This window comes from Elephas maximus, chromosome 4, assembly GCF_024166365.1.
Source record: "Elephas maximus indicus isolate mEleMax1 chromosome 4, mEleMax1 primary haplotype, whole genome shotgun sequence".
NCBI classification, from domain to species: Eukaryota; Metazoa; Chordata; class Mammalia; order Proboscidea; family Elephantidae; genus Elephas; species Elephas maximus.
In genome coordinates, this window is record NC_064822.1 from 57,147,320 (window position 1) to 57,163,793 (window position 16,474).

At 47.8% G+C, this 16,474-nt stretch overlaps 1 protein-coding gene across 2 annotated transcripts in view; it reads right to left on the reverse strand.

Moving 5' to 3' along the window:
- Positions 1-15,927, reverse strand: part of WNT5B (Wnt family member 5B) — a 132,363-nt gene extending 116,436 nt beyond the window's left edge. Inside the window, exon 1 of one of the 2 annotated variants that reach the window (XM_049885125.1) lies at positions 15,218-15,927. In XM_049885125.1, the coding sequence (XP_049741082.1) occupies positions 15,218-15,223 (6 nt within the window). In that variant the 5' untranslated portion in view covers positions 15,224-15,927. Of the gene's footprint in view, positions 1-13,300; positions 13,373-15,217 lie in introns of those variants that run through there. The other variant, XM_049885127.1, reaches the window with a different exon arrangement.
- Positions 15,928-16,474: the final 547 nt, after the last annotated feature.

Sequence of the window (16,474 nt, forward strand, 5' to 3'; positions counted from 1 at the left end):
CCCTCCAGGCAGGAGAAGCCAACATAGTCTCAAGTGTCCACCTGATCCAAGAAGCTCACTCCTCACCAGCATCTCTCTCCAACCCATTGTCCAGTCCAATCTCCTGTCTGAAGAGTTGGCTTCGGGAATGGTTCCTGTCCTGGGCCAACACAAGGTCTGGGAACCATGACCACTGGGGTCCTTCCAGTCTCAGTCAGACCACTAATCTGGCTTTTTTATGAGAATTTGGGGTCTGCATCCCACTGCTCTCCTGCTCCCTTAGGGGTTTTCTGTTGTGTTCCCTGTCAGGGCAGTCATCGGTTGTAGTCGGGCACCATCTAGTTCTTCTGGTCTCAGGCTGATGTAGTCTCTGCTTTCTGTGGCCCTTTCTGACTCTTGGGCTTGTAATTACCTTGTGTCCTTGGTGTTCTTCATTCTCCTTTGATCGAGGTAGGCTGAGACCAATTGATGCATCTTAAGATGCCTGCTTGCTAGCGTTTAAGGCCCCAGACGCCACTCTCCAAAGTGGAATGCAGAATGTTTTCTTATAGATTTTATTATGCCAATTGACTTAGATGTCCCCTGAAACCATGGTACCCAACCCCCTGGCCCTGCTACGCTGACCTTCGAAGCATTCAGTTTATTCAGGAAACTTCTTTGCTTTTGGTTTAGTCCAGTTGTGCTGACCTCCCCTGTATTGTGTGCTGTCTTTCCCTTCACCTAAAGTAGTTCTTATCTACTATCTAATTAGTGAATACCCCTCTCCCACCCTCCCTCCCTCACCCATCTCGTAACCCTCAAAGAATATTTTCTTCTCTATTTAAACTATTTCTCAAGTTCTTATAATAGTGGTCTTATACAATATTTGTCCTTTTGCAACTGAATAATTTCACTCAGCATAATGCCTTCCAGATTCCTCCACGTTATGAAATGTTTCACAGATTCATCACTGTACTTTATTGATGCATAGTATTCCATTGTGTGAATATGCCATAATTTATTGATCCATTCATCCGCCGATGGGCACTTTGGTTGCTTCCATCTTTTTGCTATTGTAAACAGTGCTGCAATAAATATGAGTGTGCATATATATGTTCATGTAAAGCCTCTTATTTCTCTAGGATATATTCCAAGGAGTGGGATTGCTAGATGGTATGGTAGTTCTATTTCTAGCTTTTTAAGGAAGCGCCAAATCGATTTCCAAAGTGGTTGTACCATTTGACATTGCCACCAGCAGTATGTAAGTGTTCCAATCTCTTCACAGCCTCTCCAACATTTATTCTTTTGTGTTTTTTGGATTAATGCCAGCCTTGTTGGAGTAAGATGAAATCCCACTATAGTTTTGATTTGCATTTCTCTAATAGTTAATGATCATGAGCATGTCCTCATATATCTGTTAGCTACCTGAATGTCTTCTTTAGTGAACTGTCTGTTCATATCTTTTGCCCATTTTTTAATCGGGTTATTTGTCTTTTTGTAGTTGAGTTTTTGCAGTATCACGTAGATTTTAGAGATCAGGTGCTGATCGGAAATGTCATAGCTAAAAACTTTTTCCCAGGCTGTAGGTAATCTTTTTACGTCAGTTGTTGTTCTATGTGCTCAAAGTACAACAGTGAAGTAAGGGCAAGAACTTTTTCCTATTAGTCCTTTTCAAATGATATTCAAAAAGACTTCACTGGGTTCTTGTCTGAGTCATCTAGTGCTGCCGTAACAGAAATACCACAAGTGGACGGCTTTAACAAAGAGAAGTTTATTTTCTCACAGTCTAGTAGGTTACAAGTCCAAACTCAGGGCATCGGCTCCAGGGAAAGGCCTTCTCTCTCTGTCAGCTCTGGAGGAAGATCCTCATCCTCAATCTTCTTCTGATCGGAGCTTCTCAGGTGCAGGGGCCCTGTATCCAAAGGTCGCACTCTGCTCCTGGTGCTGCTTTTGTGGTGGTATGAGGTCCCCAACTCTCTGCTTGCTTCCCTTTCCTTTTATCTCTTGAGAGATAAAAGGTGGTACAGGCCACACCCCAGGGAAACTCCCTTTACACTGGATCAGGGAGGTGACCTGAGTAAGGGTGCTGTTATAATCCCACCCTAATTCTTTTAACATAAAATTACAATCACAAAATGGAAGACAACCACACAATACTAGGAATCATGGCCTAACCAAGTTGACACATATTTTTTTGTTGTTGTTGTTTATTTATTTTTATTAACTTTTATTGAGCTTCAAGTGAACGTTTACAAATCAAGTCAGTCTGTCACATATAAGTTTACATACATCTTACTCCGTACTCCCACTTGCTCTCCCCCTAATGAGTCAGCCCTTCCAGACTCTCCTTTCGTGACAATTTTGCCAGCTTCCCACTCTCTCTATCCTCCCACACCCCCTCCAGACATGAGATGCCAACACAATCTCAAGTGTCCACCTGATATAATTAGCTCACTCTTCAGCAGCATCTCTCTCCCCACTACTGTCCAGTTCCTTTCATGTCTGATGAGTTGTCTTCGGGAATGGTTCCTGTCCTGGGCCAACAGAAGGTTTGGGGACCATGGCCGCCAGGATTCCTCTAGTCTCAGTCAGACCATTAAGTTTGGTCTTTTTATGAGAATTTGGGGTCTGCATCCCACTGATCTCCTGCTCCCTCAGGGGTTCTCTGTTGTGCTCCCTGTCAGGGCAGTCATCGATTGTGGCCAGGCAACAACTAGTTCTTCTGGTCTCAGGATGATGTAGGTCTCTAGTTCATGTGGCCCTTTCTGTCTCTTGGGCTCTTAGTTGTCATGTGACCTTGGTGTTCTTCATTCTCCTTTGCTCCAGGTGGGCTGAGACCAATTGATGCATCTTAGATGGCCGCTTGTTAGCATTTAAGACCCCAGACGCCACATTTAGAAGTGGGATGCAGAATGTTTTCATAATAGAATCATTTTGCCAATTGACTTAGAAGTCCCCTTAAACCATGGTCCCCAAACCCCCGCCCTTGCTCCGCTGACCTTTGAAGCATTCATTTTATCCCGGAAACTTCTTTGCTTTTGGTCCAGTCCAATTGAGCTGACCTTCCATGTATTGAGTGTTGTCTTTCCCTTCACCTAAAGCAATTCTTATCCACTAATTAATCAATAAAAAACCCTCTCCCTCCCTCTCCCCCTCCCCCCCTCGTAACCACAAAAGTATGTGTTCTTCTCAGTTAATACTATTTCTCAAGATCTTATAATAGTGGTCTTATACAATATTTGTCCTTTTGCCTCTAATTTCGCTCAGCATAATGCCTTCCAGGTTCCTCCATGTTACGGAACGTTTCACAGATTCGTCACTGTTCTTTATCGATGCGTAGTATTCCATTGTGTGAATATACCACAATTTATTTACCCATTCATCCGTAGATGGACACCTAGGTTGCTTCCAGCTTTTTGCTATTGTAAACAGAGCTGCAATAAACATGGGTGTGCATATATCTGTTTGTGTGAAGGCTCTTATTTCTCTAGGGTATATTCCGAGGAGTGGGATTTCTGGGTTGTATGGTAGTTCTATTTCTAACTGTTTAAGATAATGCCAGATAGATTTCCAAAGTGGTTGTACCATTTTACAATCCCACCAGCAGTGTGTAAGAGTTCCAATCTCTCCGCAGCCTCTCCAACATTTATTGTTTTGTGTTTTTTGGATTAATGCCAGCCTTGTTGGAGTGAGATGGAATCTCATCGTGGTTTTAATTTGCATTTCTCTAATGGCTAATGATCGAGAGCATTTTCTCATGTATCTGTTAGCTGCCTGAATATCTTCTTTAGTGAAGTGTGTGTTCATATCCTTTGCCCACTTCTTGATTGGGTTGTTTGTCTTTTTGTGGTTGAGTTTTGACAGAATCATATAGATTTTAGAGATCATGCGCTGGTCAGAGATATCGTAGCTGAAAATTCTTTCCCAGTCTGTAGGTGGTCTTTTTACTCTTTTGTTGAAGTCTTTAGATAAGCATAGGTGTTTGATTTTTAGGAGCTCCCAGTTATCTGGTTTCTCTTCATCATTTTTGGTAATGTTTTGTATTCTGTTTATGCCTTGTATTAGGGCTCCTAGAGTTGTCCCTATTTTTTCTTCCATGATCTTTATCGTTTTAGTCTTTATGTTTCGGTCTTTGATCCACTTGGAGTTAGTTTTTGTGCATGGTGTGAGGTATGGGTCCTGTTTCATTTTTTTGCAAATGGATATCCAGTTATGCCAGCACCATTGACACATATTTTTGAAGGGACACAATTCAGTCCATGACAGTCCTTATGATGGGTAACTTGGGACCAAAGAGATGAGTAAGAGATGTTGCCAGCCCTTGGGAAAAAGAGCCTAGCAAGGTAGATGATTATCATTCATTCAGCAATAACTGGGGGCCTGCAGTGCAAGGCACAGGGGACAGAGCACTCAAGGAACTCCTAAAAGCTCCTTCACCAGTTCACAATCTGGTCATGCACATGGCTGAAATATGTCCTCTGGCAGAGGAATGTTCTAGGAGCCCTTGAGAGGAGCAGAAGATCCAGCCTGAGCAAGAGGCCGATTCAGCCGTGCCTCTCCTGAACCTACTGCTAGGTCTGACAGCCTCCTCTGGCTTTCTGTTCTTTCTCCATTTCTGCTCTATCCTGCATCCCCAAAGCACCTGTGACGTGCAGGGTCCCAGAGATGGGTCTTAAGAGCAGAGTTTGAGCGAATAAAAGACTTGGAGATTTTGGAATACTGAGAACTCGCTATTTGTGTATGGTAGAAGTTACTAAAACAAAAGCCCCTGAAGTTCAGGAACTATATCCTAAATCCCAGCACCTGGGACACGGCTGAATCAATACTTGTTATATGAATAACTCAATTGCCCACAGAAAACTATTAAGGATGGGAAAATGGGCTTATTTCTAGCAAGGAAAATGCAACATAATGACAAAGTCTGCTGTCCTAAGATATCAACAATAACAGATATTTACTGAGCACCTTCTACAGTGCAGAAACTGTTTTAAGCTCTGAGGATGTAGTGGAGAAAAAGATAAACATGGGGGGAGCAACATTTAACATGCAAACTAATATTTATAGATGGCAGTGAATGCTATAGAGGAACTAGACAGGAATAGAGAGTGCCCAGCAGGCGGCTACTCCAGACAGCTTGGCCTCTTTGAGAAGCTGAGACCTGAGAGTGGAAAGGAGCCACCCAGCACAGACAAGGGTGGGAGTGGTCCAGGGAGGGGAGCAGCAGGTGCAAAGGCCCTGAGGAAGTACGGCGTGTTCACACAGCATCAGAGAGGCCAGGGTGGCAGAAACTGGGTCCAAGATACAGTTGCAGAAGGAGTCAGAAGCCAAATTGTAGATGGCCTGGTAGACCATGGTAAGGCTCTGGGTTTTATTTTAAGTTGCATGGAAAGTAAGGAGGGTATTCTCTGAGCAATGTGAATACTCCCTCTCAATATCAGGAATGATATATAAATTTTGTTGATAAAAATCCTGTTAGAGAAATATCAGGATATGGCTAAAATCTTGTTTGTAATGGCACAGTACATGACACCTTTGAAAGAGCAGCCATTCTCTTAGAGAACCTTGAGATTAGGTTAGGAGCATGTCTGGGACCAGTAGTCCCTGGGGCCACGACAAGTTAAAGGACCTAGCTGCAGCACTCACCCCCATTCTTGAGACAGGCCTGCAGCCGGGAAAACAAGTGGTCCTCACTTCTCCGCCTCCTTCTGCCCCCGCTTCAGCCTCCTCTGCTCTCTGCCAGCCACAGTCTCTTGGCCAGGAGGCAACTGCTTTGGCCTCAGGCTGCTTGGATTTGTCCTGCCCACACTGGCCGAGCCCCTGAGCTGGTGTCGGTTCTTTCCATCTCTTTTGGTTTCTTCTGTGCCTCCTACCACCTTCCCCTCCTCCCCCTGTAACACCTGGCTCCGTGTGCCATCTTTGCTTCTTCTTGAAAGGCTGTGAAGACACACTCTACTGGGGAACCACACCCCTGGCATGCGACACTACACTGGTAGGATCACTGGGGCTTTTTTTTTTTTCCTTGTTTTGCTTTGTTCTGTTCTGTTTGTTTGTTTTCTTTTTCTTTTCGCAGCTTGGGAGCCTATCTAGCTGGGCTGCACTGCATGGCTTAGAAGCCACTCCCCCAATCTGCGCAGCCACATAGGTGGGATCTCTGAGGACATTTTTTTTTTTCTTTTGTACTTCTTTCTTTTTTTTTTCCTTTCTGTCTGTCTTCATTTCTCAGTTCTCATCTCTCTACATTTATCTTCTTTTCCTGCCTCCTGAATACCTGGTGCGTGTAACATCCATACCCCATGTAGCCGGGCTATACTGCGCAGCCTGGGAGCCACTTCCCTGGTTTTAGCAAACCCACCAGTGGGACTCTGGGACTCCTGGGGGCTTTTCTTTTCCAAATTTTTATCGTTATTTTTTTCTTTCTTTTTCCCTTTTTCTCCATTTCTCAGTTTCTCATCTCTCCACTCCAACGACAAATTCCCTTAGCGCTCTTTTTTTTCTCTTTGTTTGCTTGTTTGTTTTTCTCTCCTCTCTCTCCTCTTTCCCACACCCCTATTAGCTTCACACATCACAACCTCCCCCTTCTTTCCTGCCTACCTGCACCATGCACTGAACATCACACCCTCAAGTAGCACAGGCATGGCCTACTGGAACCTGCCCAGCACTGATTCCTGGCCTGCCTTGTCGGCCCTAGTATGTGCCACAAACAACCCGTCCCAGCCCCTCCCCTTCAGCTGGACCTGCCCTGCTGCACCACAGCTGAATAACTGGTCCTGCCCATTGGACAAAGAGGTGAAAAGTATCATGACCACAGACAAGCAAACCACAAAGATTACACAGCCCACCTTCTCAGACATAACCAAATAAAACAAAAAATCAGGACAAAACGAATCTACAATCAAGAAATGAATAACTACTGAACCTCCCAAAGACAGCAGATAATATCAAAACATATAAAAAACAGGATAGGAGGGGTCCAGTAGGCATCCAATATAAAACACTGATGACTTTCCAGTAGAAGAAAAGGCACTAGAACTACCTGACAGGGAATTCAAATCTCTAATATTCACAGCAATCCAGGAGTTGAAGCAAAAATGAGGAAAAAATAGACAAATTTTTGGAAAAGGCAGACAAATTCATGGAAAATACAGACCAAAAAAAACCGAACGATTCAGGAAAGTAATATAGGAACAAAATGCCCAAATAAATTCACAACTAGAAATTGTACAAAAACAACAATTAGATATTCAAAAGATAAACAACAAGATTTCAGAAATGGACAGTGTCACAGAAGGGCTGAGGAACAGGTTTGAAACAATGAAAGACAGAATCAGCGAAACTGAAGACAAACACTTGGACACAACTCTGTTTGAGAAAAAATCAGAAAAAACAATGAAGAAAAATGAAGAAACCCTGAGAATTATGTGAGATACAATCAAAAGCAAAAATTTGTGAGTGATCGAATTCCAGAACAGGGAGAGAAAACAGAAAATACAGAGAGGACCACTGAAGAACTGCTGAGAGAAAACTTCCCTAATACCATGAATGATGAAAAGCTGACCATCTGAGAGGCTTAACAAACCCATATAGGTATGCCCCAAAAGAAAAATACCAAGGCACATCAAAACCACACTCGCTAAAACCAAAGACAAAGACAAAATCCTGCAAGCAGCTCAAGAAAAACAAAAAGTCACATACAGAAGAGAAACAATAAAACTAAGCTCTGATTATTCGGCAGAAACCATGCAGGCAAGAAGGCAATGGGATGACATATATGAAAATGAAGACTGCTTTAGACACTTACTGAGAGATCAAAGACTACAGCCGTCAGTATGGATTACACCTGATCGTGAAGAAAAGGAACATCCTCACAGCTGGACCAATAAACGACATCACAATAAGTGGAGAAAAAAATTAAGTCATCAATGGTTTCATTCTACTTGAATCGACAATCAATGTCCATGGAAGCAGCACTCAAAAAATCAAATGACATATTGCATTGGGCGAATCTGCTGCAAAATGCCTCTTTATAGTTTTAAAAAGCAAAGATGTCACTTTGATGATTAAGATGTACCTGACCCAACCCATGGCATTTTCAATCATGTCATATGCATGTGAAAGCTGGACGATGAAAAAGGAAGACAGAAGAAGAACTGAAGCATTTGAGTTGTGGTATTGGCAAAGAACACTGTACATAGTGGACTGCCAAAAGAATAAACAAATCAGTCTTAGACGAAATACAATCAGAATTCTCCTTAGAAACAAGGATGATGAGGCTTCAGCTTGCTTACTTTGGATATGTTATTAGGAAAGATCAATCCCTAGAAAAATACATTATTGGTAAAGTACAGGGTCAGTGAAAACAAGGGAAACCCTCAATGAGATGGGTTGGTACAATAGTCACAACATCAATGGACTAAACATAGCACTGGTCATGATAATGGCATAGGAACGGGCAACGTTTCCTTCTGTTACATGTAAGGTCATGATGAGTCTGGGCCAACTCAATGACAACTAACAACAACAACCTTTTTAAAAATAAGAAAATACGGCTAAGTTTTTGAGTAATTTCCAAACACAGGGTAAGTACCAGCATCACTTAGTTAAAACAACAGACATGTTTGAGATGGGGTTAGCAAGATCCCCTCCTTCTCAACCAGTGAGTTACTCAATTTTCAACCATACCAGCCACATCAGACTCTAACTCTCCTACTGAGAATTTCTCACTTTTCTTTCCCTTCATCACAGCCAACCAAACACTTGTCTTCTCCCCATCATTCCACAAAGTGGGATCCTCTGTTCCCATTTACATAATGATCAAAATGACATGTACACTTCATTGAACACAGCTGATGTTCATGAGAGGCATTTCCTTCAGTGCTGGCCACCACATGCAGATATAAGCAGTGGGGGTGCTGCTAACATCCCACACCAAGCAGTCTCCATCTTTAAATGTAAAGCAAACCAGAGGTAGGGCGCCAAGGAGTCCTGCCTAACCTGCCTTTAAGCCTTCATCAATATGGTTACAATAGCTAATGATTCTACAGCCCTGCAAAGTTCCATGTGTGGCCTATGAGCTTTACGTATGTAAACCTTCACCACAACCCACCTCAGCGACCATATGAGATAAAGTTATGGCTTCCAATTCACAAGTGAGGAAACTGAGGCACAGAGAAGTCAGGTGGCCTGCCCTGCCCAAGGCTACACAGATAATGTAATAAATGGTAGTGCTGGGACTCTAGAGCCCTTGTTTTAGCCTCTATTACCTCTTGTCTCAGGGTCTATCTTGTTAATACAGTCTAGAACTCTCCCCTTTTCCCTCATTCACCAGCTCCCGCTCCTGAACGTGATGTAACATTTTCTAATCCTAAACATATATACAAAATCTCTCTAAAGGTTTAATTACCTTGATTGCAGGTCTTGGACCTCAAATAAAAATTTTAAGAAGTATTTAGTAATTTGTTACTCAAATTCTCCCAGAAGAAACTTCCCAATGAATAAGTATACAGACTTAAGGCACCTGGGTGGAACAAACAGTTTGTGCTTGGCTACTAACTAAAAGGTTGGCAGTTCAAATCCACCCAGAGGTGCCTGGGAAGAAAGGCCTGGCAGTCTACTTCTGAAAGATCACAGCCATGGAAAGCCCTATGGAGCGCAGTTCTATTTTGAAACACAGGGTTGCCATAAGTCAGAATCGACTCCAAGGCAATGGGTTTGGCTTTTTTTGGTATATAGGCAGACCCCAGGCTACAAACATTTGACTTAACATACAACTCGTAGTTATGAACCAATCCCTGTAAAGCTAATGATATTAAAAATTTAAGGTACACAATGGTTTGTAGTAACAAACAGATGCTACTTTGTTACACATCAAAACATTACTATTATTACTGCATTATTATGGTTAGTGTATCTGGAAGAGTTTCTTTAATCTTTTAAAAAAAAATGCATAGAAAGGTACACTATATACTATATAAGGAGCCCTGGTGATGCAGTGGTTAAAGCAATTGACTACTAACTGAAAGTTCAGCGGTTCGGAACCACCAGCAGCTCCGAGGGAGAAAAATGTGGCAGTCTGCTTCCGCAGAGACCCCTGTGGGGTCGCTATGAGTTGGAGCTGACTCAGCAGCAGTGGATTGTATACTATATACTAAGACAAACATTTGACTGACGTTAGATATGAACAGTGCCTAACTGTTCCAACTTACATACAAATTTGACTTAAAGACAGATTTAGGAATGACCCTTGTTTGCAGTTGAAGGACTGCCTGTATAGTCTTAGAGACGAGTGTCTGTGACACCCCACTTACTCCATCATCCTGGACCGATGGAAACTTCCCATCATCTTCAGGCATTTACTGGGAAGAGAAACAGAAGGGGGTGCGCTGGCCTCTTGACCATGTCCACCTGCTGGTTAAGGACAGGCTAGGGAAAAAGAGAAGCCTGGTCCAACCCCAGGAGATGCCAAAAATGCACGCACAGCACCAGGAACCAAGCTGACGCTCAGGCTGCACCGTGGCTTCCTACCTGTACCTCGCTAAACCCAGAGGTCAGAGTAAGCCTCAGCAGAAAACAGATCACCCTGAGCTAGTGTCACAAAGCTTTGTTACCGTGTTTCTCCCTCCCTAGCAGGCCTCAGGGCAAATCTAACACTGGAGATGACTCTAAAGAGCTCTTTGAAGGGTAAAGTTTGTAAACCAAGAACTTCTCACTTCACTGTCTTTTCTAACCCAAGCCCACCTTTGGTAAACCTACTCTCTCCCTTTATGAATTAATCAGACAGGAGGAACCTTTTAGGATTTTGCATTTCTGGCGCTCAGGAAGTTACAGAGGAGAGAGGCGTATAAACCAGTTGAAGAATGGAGTCTGGGAGCCTCACCCCAGGAACTCAGACAACACCCCTGAAGTCACCCAAAGCTGGAGACAGAGCCTCGTCATAATCCCTAGGATGCCAACTAACCACAGAGGCCCCTGCTAGGCCGGAGCCTAAAGCCGGGAGCACAACCTGACCCTCCTGCTCAACCACAAGCCCTGCCTGCAAGACCACGATTTGTGAAACAGTAACTCTGTGAAAGCAACAGGCCCCAGCTCCCTCCTGCTCTGGTAGGAACAGCCTCCTGGCCTTTGATTGGCCTGCTTCCCCACCCCCCAGGCCTGGTCCACAGCAGAACGATTTCCAGAACCAGAAATAGCTAACACTGTTTAAAATGACGGAACGTTAGAACTAGAAGGAGCCTCAAAGACAATCTAACACAACGCCCTCCCTTCATAGAAAAGGCCACAAAGGACCAGAGAGGAGAAGTTAGGACAGGCCCCTCCCAAAGAAGACAACTCCACGGCAAGACTCAAGAAGAACATGGTGACGTAAAGGGCAAGGCAGAAAGATGAGCTGGGATCTTTGGGGGCCTGAGGGCTTGGAGGGTTTGGGTGCGCAAAAAGAATTTCTGGGAAAATGTCTCTATCCCTTTAAGGGTTGCATTGCGGCCAGCAGGGTCCCTTCTCAAAGGGGATCCCTGATCCTGGCCGGCCCTGCTGGCTGGGTAATCATTACAGCACAGCCCCCTGAGGACCTTAAGGGGCAGTCTGAATCTAGGCTTCCTGAAACTTCCATGCACGGTACTTGAGGAGAGGTTAGAAAGCTCAGGCTGTACAGCACCAACACACCTAGACTCCCCCCACCCCCTCGGGAGCAAACCAGGTTCCAAATCGCCCAAGAGGAAAAAGAGGTGGGGAAAAAAAACATACGGGTGGAGAAGCAGGGAGAAAAGAGACCAACTTTGGAAAGTCTAGAAGAGAATTCATGCAGCACAGAAAGACCAAACTGCAACCACGGGGCGAAGAAGTCAGGAAATGCAACCACAGCAGCCAGCCCAGTGGCGAGACCGCCAGCCAGTGGGTCAAAGTGGGGTGGAGGCGGGTGGAGGTTTAAATTTAGCCAGGTAAACACAGCCAGCCAGAGGTGGAGAGGGCCTGGGAGGAGCAGAGCAATCACCTGCCTGCAGTGTCATCAGCACCCCTCCCAACATGCCGTTTGGGGTGGTGGACAGACAGCACCTCAGAGATAGGTAAAAAAAAAATGGCTATTTTCACCTTAAAAGGTGGCTCAGATTAGAAACCATCAAGTCTTTTCATCTTTATCACGGTATGTAGTCCCAACCTCTCTGCTGGATTTTTCTGGACTTCTGGATACAGTTACAAGATGCCTAATGGAAACCAACCAAAGGATGCCCTTAAGTGGGGGTCTATTCTTCATCACTATGGGATTTTTATATCTAATATCTATTGCTGTTTTGAGTCTTGTGAAACCTGATGCTTATGCAGAGTTACCAAAATAACAACAGTCAAAAACAATAACAACAACAACTTTTGAGTATTCAGTTCTGGAGCTAGAACAAAGGTGGAATCCAAAAGACTAAGGAGATAAATGACAGTTTGAAAATTAGCAAACCAAAAACCTGTTGCCATCGCGTCAATTTCGACTCATAGTAATCCTATAGTACAGAGTGGAACTGCCCCATAGGGTTTCCAAGGAGTGGTTGGTGGATTCAAACTGCCCAACTTCTGGTTAGTGGCCCAGCTCTTAACCACTGCGCCACCAGGGCTCTGAAAAGCAGCAAGGGAGAACAAAATCCTAATTTCAAACACAGACGGCAAGGACTGTCACTTGATGTAAAAATTCTCCCCACACTGGAGGTGCCAGGCCACAGCAGTCCAGAAACCAGCAGAACTATCCTAAAAGTGGAAATTAGAACAGATCAGCCTGGTCCTCTGCCCTTCTTGAAGAAGCACAAACAAAAATTCTTTCAGCTGCCACTACAGTCAGAGGAGAGTGAATTATGCAGGTGAAGAACAATCCTACTTTTTTTTCTTTCACAGTATATGGCTCCCAGCAATGTGGCAACAGCCCTTTAACTTACGCTTTTTGGTTAGAAACAATTTTTTGGAAAAAGTTGTCTTAAGCCGATAAGGAAACCTTGGAGATGTTACAACCACCAAGTGAACTAGGTACGGGACTAGTTTCAGACACCTTGGACAAACCCACACACACAGACACACACACCCTTGTTCACATATTCATACTCAAATAGATGAGAAACCAGAGCCTGGGAGAGTGGGAAATCCATGGATGGAAAAGAGCCAGTGATCTCCTCCAAGCCTGGCAAGTGGACTCCACAGTGTGTCACAGTGTATGTGTTTAAAAAGAAAAAGATACGGAAGGGAAGGTGTCATCCATTGCTGCCATTAGTTATCCTTACAGCATCTCTTTAGGTCCCTTTACTCCCTTCACCTCCTACCCTGGTCCCAGCTCCATCTGTGCATTCTGGTGTGCAGCCCTGGCTTTACTTACGCCTCTTTCACTGGGTTCCTGGACTTGACGTCCCCATGAAGATCCCAGCTTTACTTCTCCTCTCACAATTGCACAAAAGAGGTCTCTTTCACCACTGCCTTTCCTTCAGAGAAGACACACCTCCTGTCTACTTGCTATTTATAACCACAAATCTTCTGTGTCAAAGAAAGAACAGACACTATTTTGAAATGGAGGAAAACCACCACTCAGCCTTCCACCTCTAATAGGTCGGTGTGTTTGCCAGGACTTGTGTGTGTGAGCCTGGACAGGCATGTGGGCACAAGCTCAGAGCCTGGCATCCACTCATCTATGCCTGAGAATCGAGAGTCTTGCCTTTGATAACTACCTGCATCCCATTTAGACCCCAGCAAGAGTGGCTGGTGCAGGAAAGGGTCCTCAGGATTTCTGGGGGTGTGCCCGCTCCAAGGCCCTATGTCACCTTAGGGGCCAGTCACATAAGGGGTCACCCTAAGCTTCCACCCACGTACATGCATGCTGGTAGTTGGCCAGGAGCAGCCAGAGCACTGCTGCTGACCCAGCGTTTTCTGCAGCAGGCTGATAGCACGGACACAGATGCCTTAAAAAATGCCTTGAACTCTGTCAAATGGGCACATTCCTTGGAGACCAGTCAGGGGATTGGTAACTTGATCCTGAGCCCTTCTCTTTCAGGTACCAGGCTGAAACTCTGCCCGGGGTGGTAGTTATTGAAAGTTGTTGCCAACTTGGCCAGGTGGCAAGAGCAGGGCAGAAGGAACTGGGGAAAGAGGAGAGCAAACCCTTGAATTCACAGCCGAGTAACCAACACATGGCCTGAGCCACCTCAGTTTCCCTCTCTGTAACAGAACCAATCATTCTCCACGGAAATTTAATTATCTCCTACAACGATTTGCAGGATGAAAATATCTAGGAAATTTGGCTCTGACTAGACAGCTTGGCAAATATCCACCGAGGCTCCACGGAGAAGCTGGAGAACGGGGTCACTTCCCACTCTTCCCAGGGCAGGGATGGATGGCATGAGGAGAGAAAAGAGAAAACTTTAACCCCACTCAGGGCTCTAGCCTCTACCTGCTCGGGGCAGGAACTCAGGCACAAAACTAACACTCCTCCCTGAGGTTAAAATGATCCAGATGTGGTCCTCGTCCCAGTCCGGTTGATGCCGTGAGCAGACCTCAAGCAGAGAATTTCAGCTGGGCCCGGCCAAGCCTGGGAAAGCTTGCGAGAAGCTTCGAAGGGCTCACACTTCTCCGGGAGCCGTGGGCAGTGCCCGAGGGCAGTCCCTGCGCACGCCCGGGGGCGGCAGTTCTCCGGGCCACCTCCTCGGTCGCCCACCTCTCGGCGACGCCGCGCCAGAGCTGCCAGGGGGACGGCGCGGCGCCGAGCGAGGAAACCCTACCCTTACCTGCCCGCGGCCGGGAGCGCGCCCTCGGCCGCGAGAGCCGCACACCCATGGAGGCAGCAGCGGAGCGGCCGGGAGCGAGCCAGCCCCAGCTTTGTTCGCGGCCCGGGGTCGGCGATAAAATCCTTCCCTTTCCTCATTCCCATCCCCCCCACCTGACGGGGCTGCCGCCGACTCTGCAGACCCCGCTCCAAGCCCAGCACAACAAAGTCTCCCAGAGGAGAGATGGGCCCCCTCCGGTGGCCGCTGCGCCGCCCCCTCTTCCCTCGCTCCCTTCCGGACCCCCCTGCCCGCTCCCCAGACTCTGAGCGCCCCGCGGCACCCAGACCCACCCGGCCCGCCAGGCGCCGAGGGGGACCGAAAGCAGGGGGAAAACTCTAGGAAGTTGCGGCGGCCGGGGGAGGGGAGGCAGGCGCCTCCAGGCTGGGAGAGCCGAGGGGCCGAGGGGCGGCGGCGGCGGCGGCGGCGGCTCGGGGCCCGCGCAGCTCCCCCTCTCCCGCAGCTGGCAGCCCGGCGCTTACCTGCATGTCCCGCCGCTTGTCAGGCCCCGCGGACGCCGGCTCGCCGCTCTCCTCCGCCAGGCTCTGCGAGTGCCTGGATGCGCTGAACTCGGCCGGGCGCCGCGGCGGAGGCACGGCCCGCGGGAGCCTGGGGGGCGATGTGGGGACCCTGCCCGGCCGGTGGGGCCCAAGGCAGACCCTGCTCGCTCCTCTCAGAGCGCGGGCTGCTCCGCGTGCTGCACCGGACTCTGCATCCGCTGCTAGGGCGCAGGGTTGGCGGTGCAGACGGGCGCGCCCCGCTCCGGGGGTCCCACCGAGGCGTCTCTCGGCCCCCAGATGCTGAGGCAGCCTCCGCGGGGCCCGCTGCGCCCGGCCCGGGGAGTCCCGGGCGTCGGAATCCGCGCTGCTTCCTGACCCCCGGACGGCTCCCTGCTCTTCGCTGGAGACCCCCGAGCTCAGCCAGTGGAGGAATTCAGGGGTGCGGGGCCCGAGGCCAACTAAGAGGGGCGCGCTAGGCCCTGGGCTCCTGGGTCGGCTGGCTGCCGTCGGCAGTCGCTGGGCTACGCACTCTTTTTTAGAGCGCGGGACCCCAGGCAAGTTTCGGCCCCAAGTTGGCTGCGGGGCGGGTGGCGGCCGCGGCTCGGAGTGCAGGGGCCGGCGCTGGGCGAGTGGATCCCGGGGGCTCCTCCGCCTCCGCCCCGCCTCCTGCGCCTCCTCCCCGCCCCCCGGCAGCCGTGCCGGCCCCCGGCTTGCTCCTTCCCACCCGCAGAGCCCGAGACACCCCTCCAGTGGACTCCTCCCAGTCGCTGGGACCGTGACCTCCCGCACCTGCCTCTCGCGGACCGGGCGCACTCGCCACTCTCCTTCGGCCCCTCCACAGAGCGGCCCTGGCTGTGGCTGCGGGGTGCGGATAGGGAGCCCAGGCTACGGGGAGACCCCCCCCACCCCCTTCCCAGCGCTGCACACCCACCACCTCCTCCTCTGGAACTCGACCCCCTTCTTCGAGAGGACCTGGGGGACTTGCCGGGGCCAGCATCTCCCTCTGGGCGACAAGGGACCCTGCGCCGTCTCTTGGAGCTCTTCGCAGGAGCACCCACCTCACGGGCTGCGGAGCTAGAGAATCAGAGAGCAAGAGAGAGTTGCATCAATATCTCTTAAATTACATCAAGCACTTTCATGTGCTCTCGCTTCCTTTGAATCTCCTGAAAAAGTAGAGTGATGAGGTAACTATTATTTCCATTTTACAAGCTAGAGGCATTCCCCTCCCAGTCTTGGATC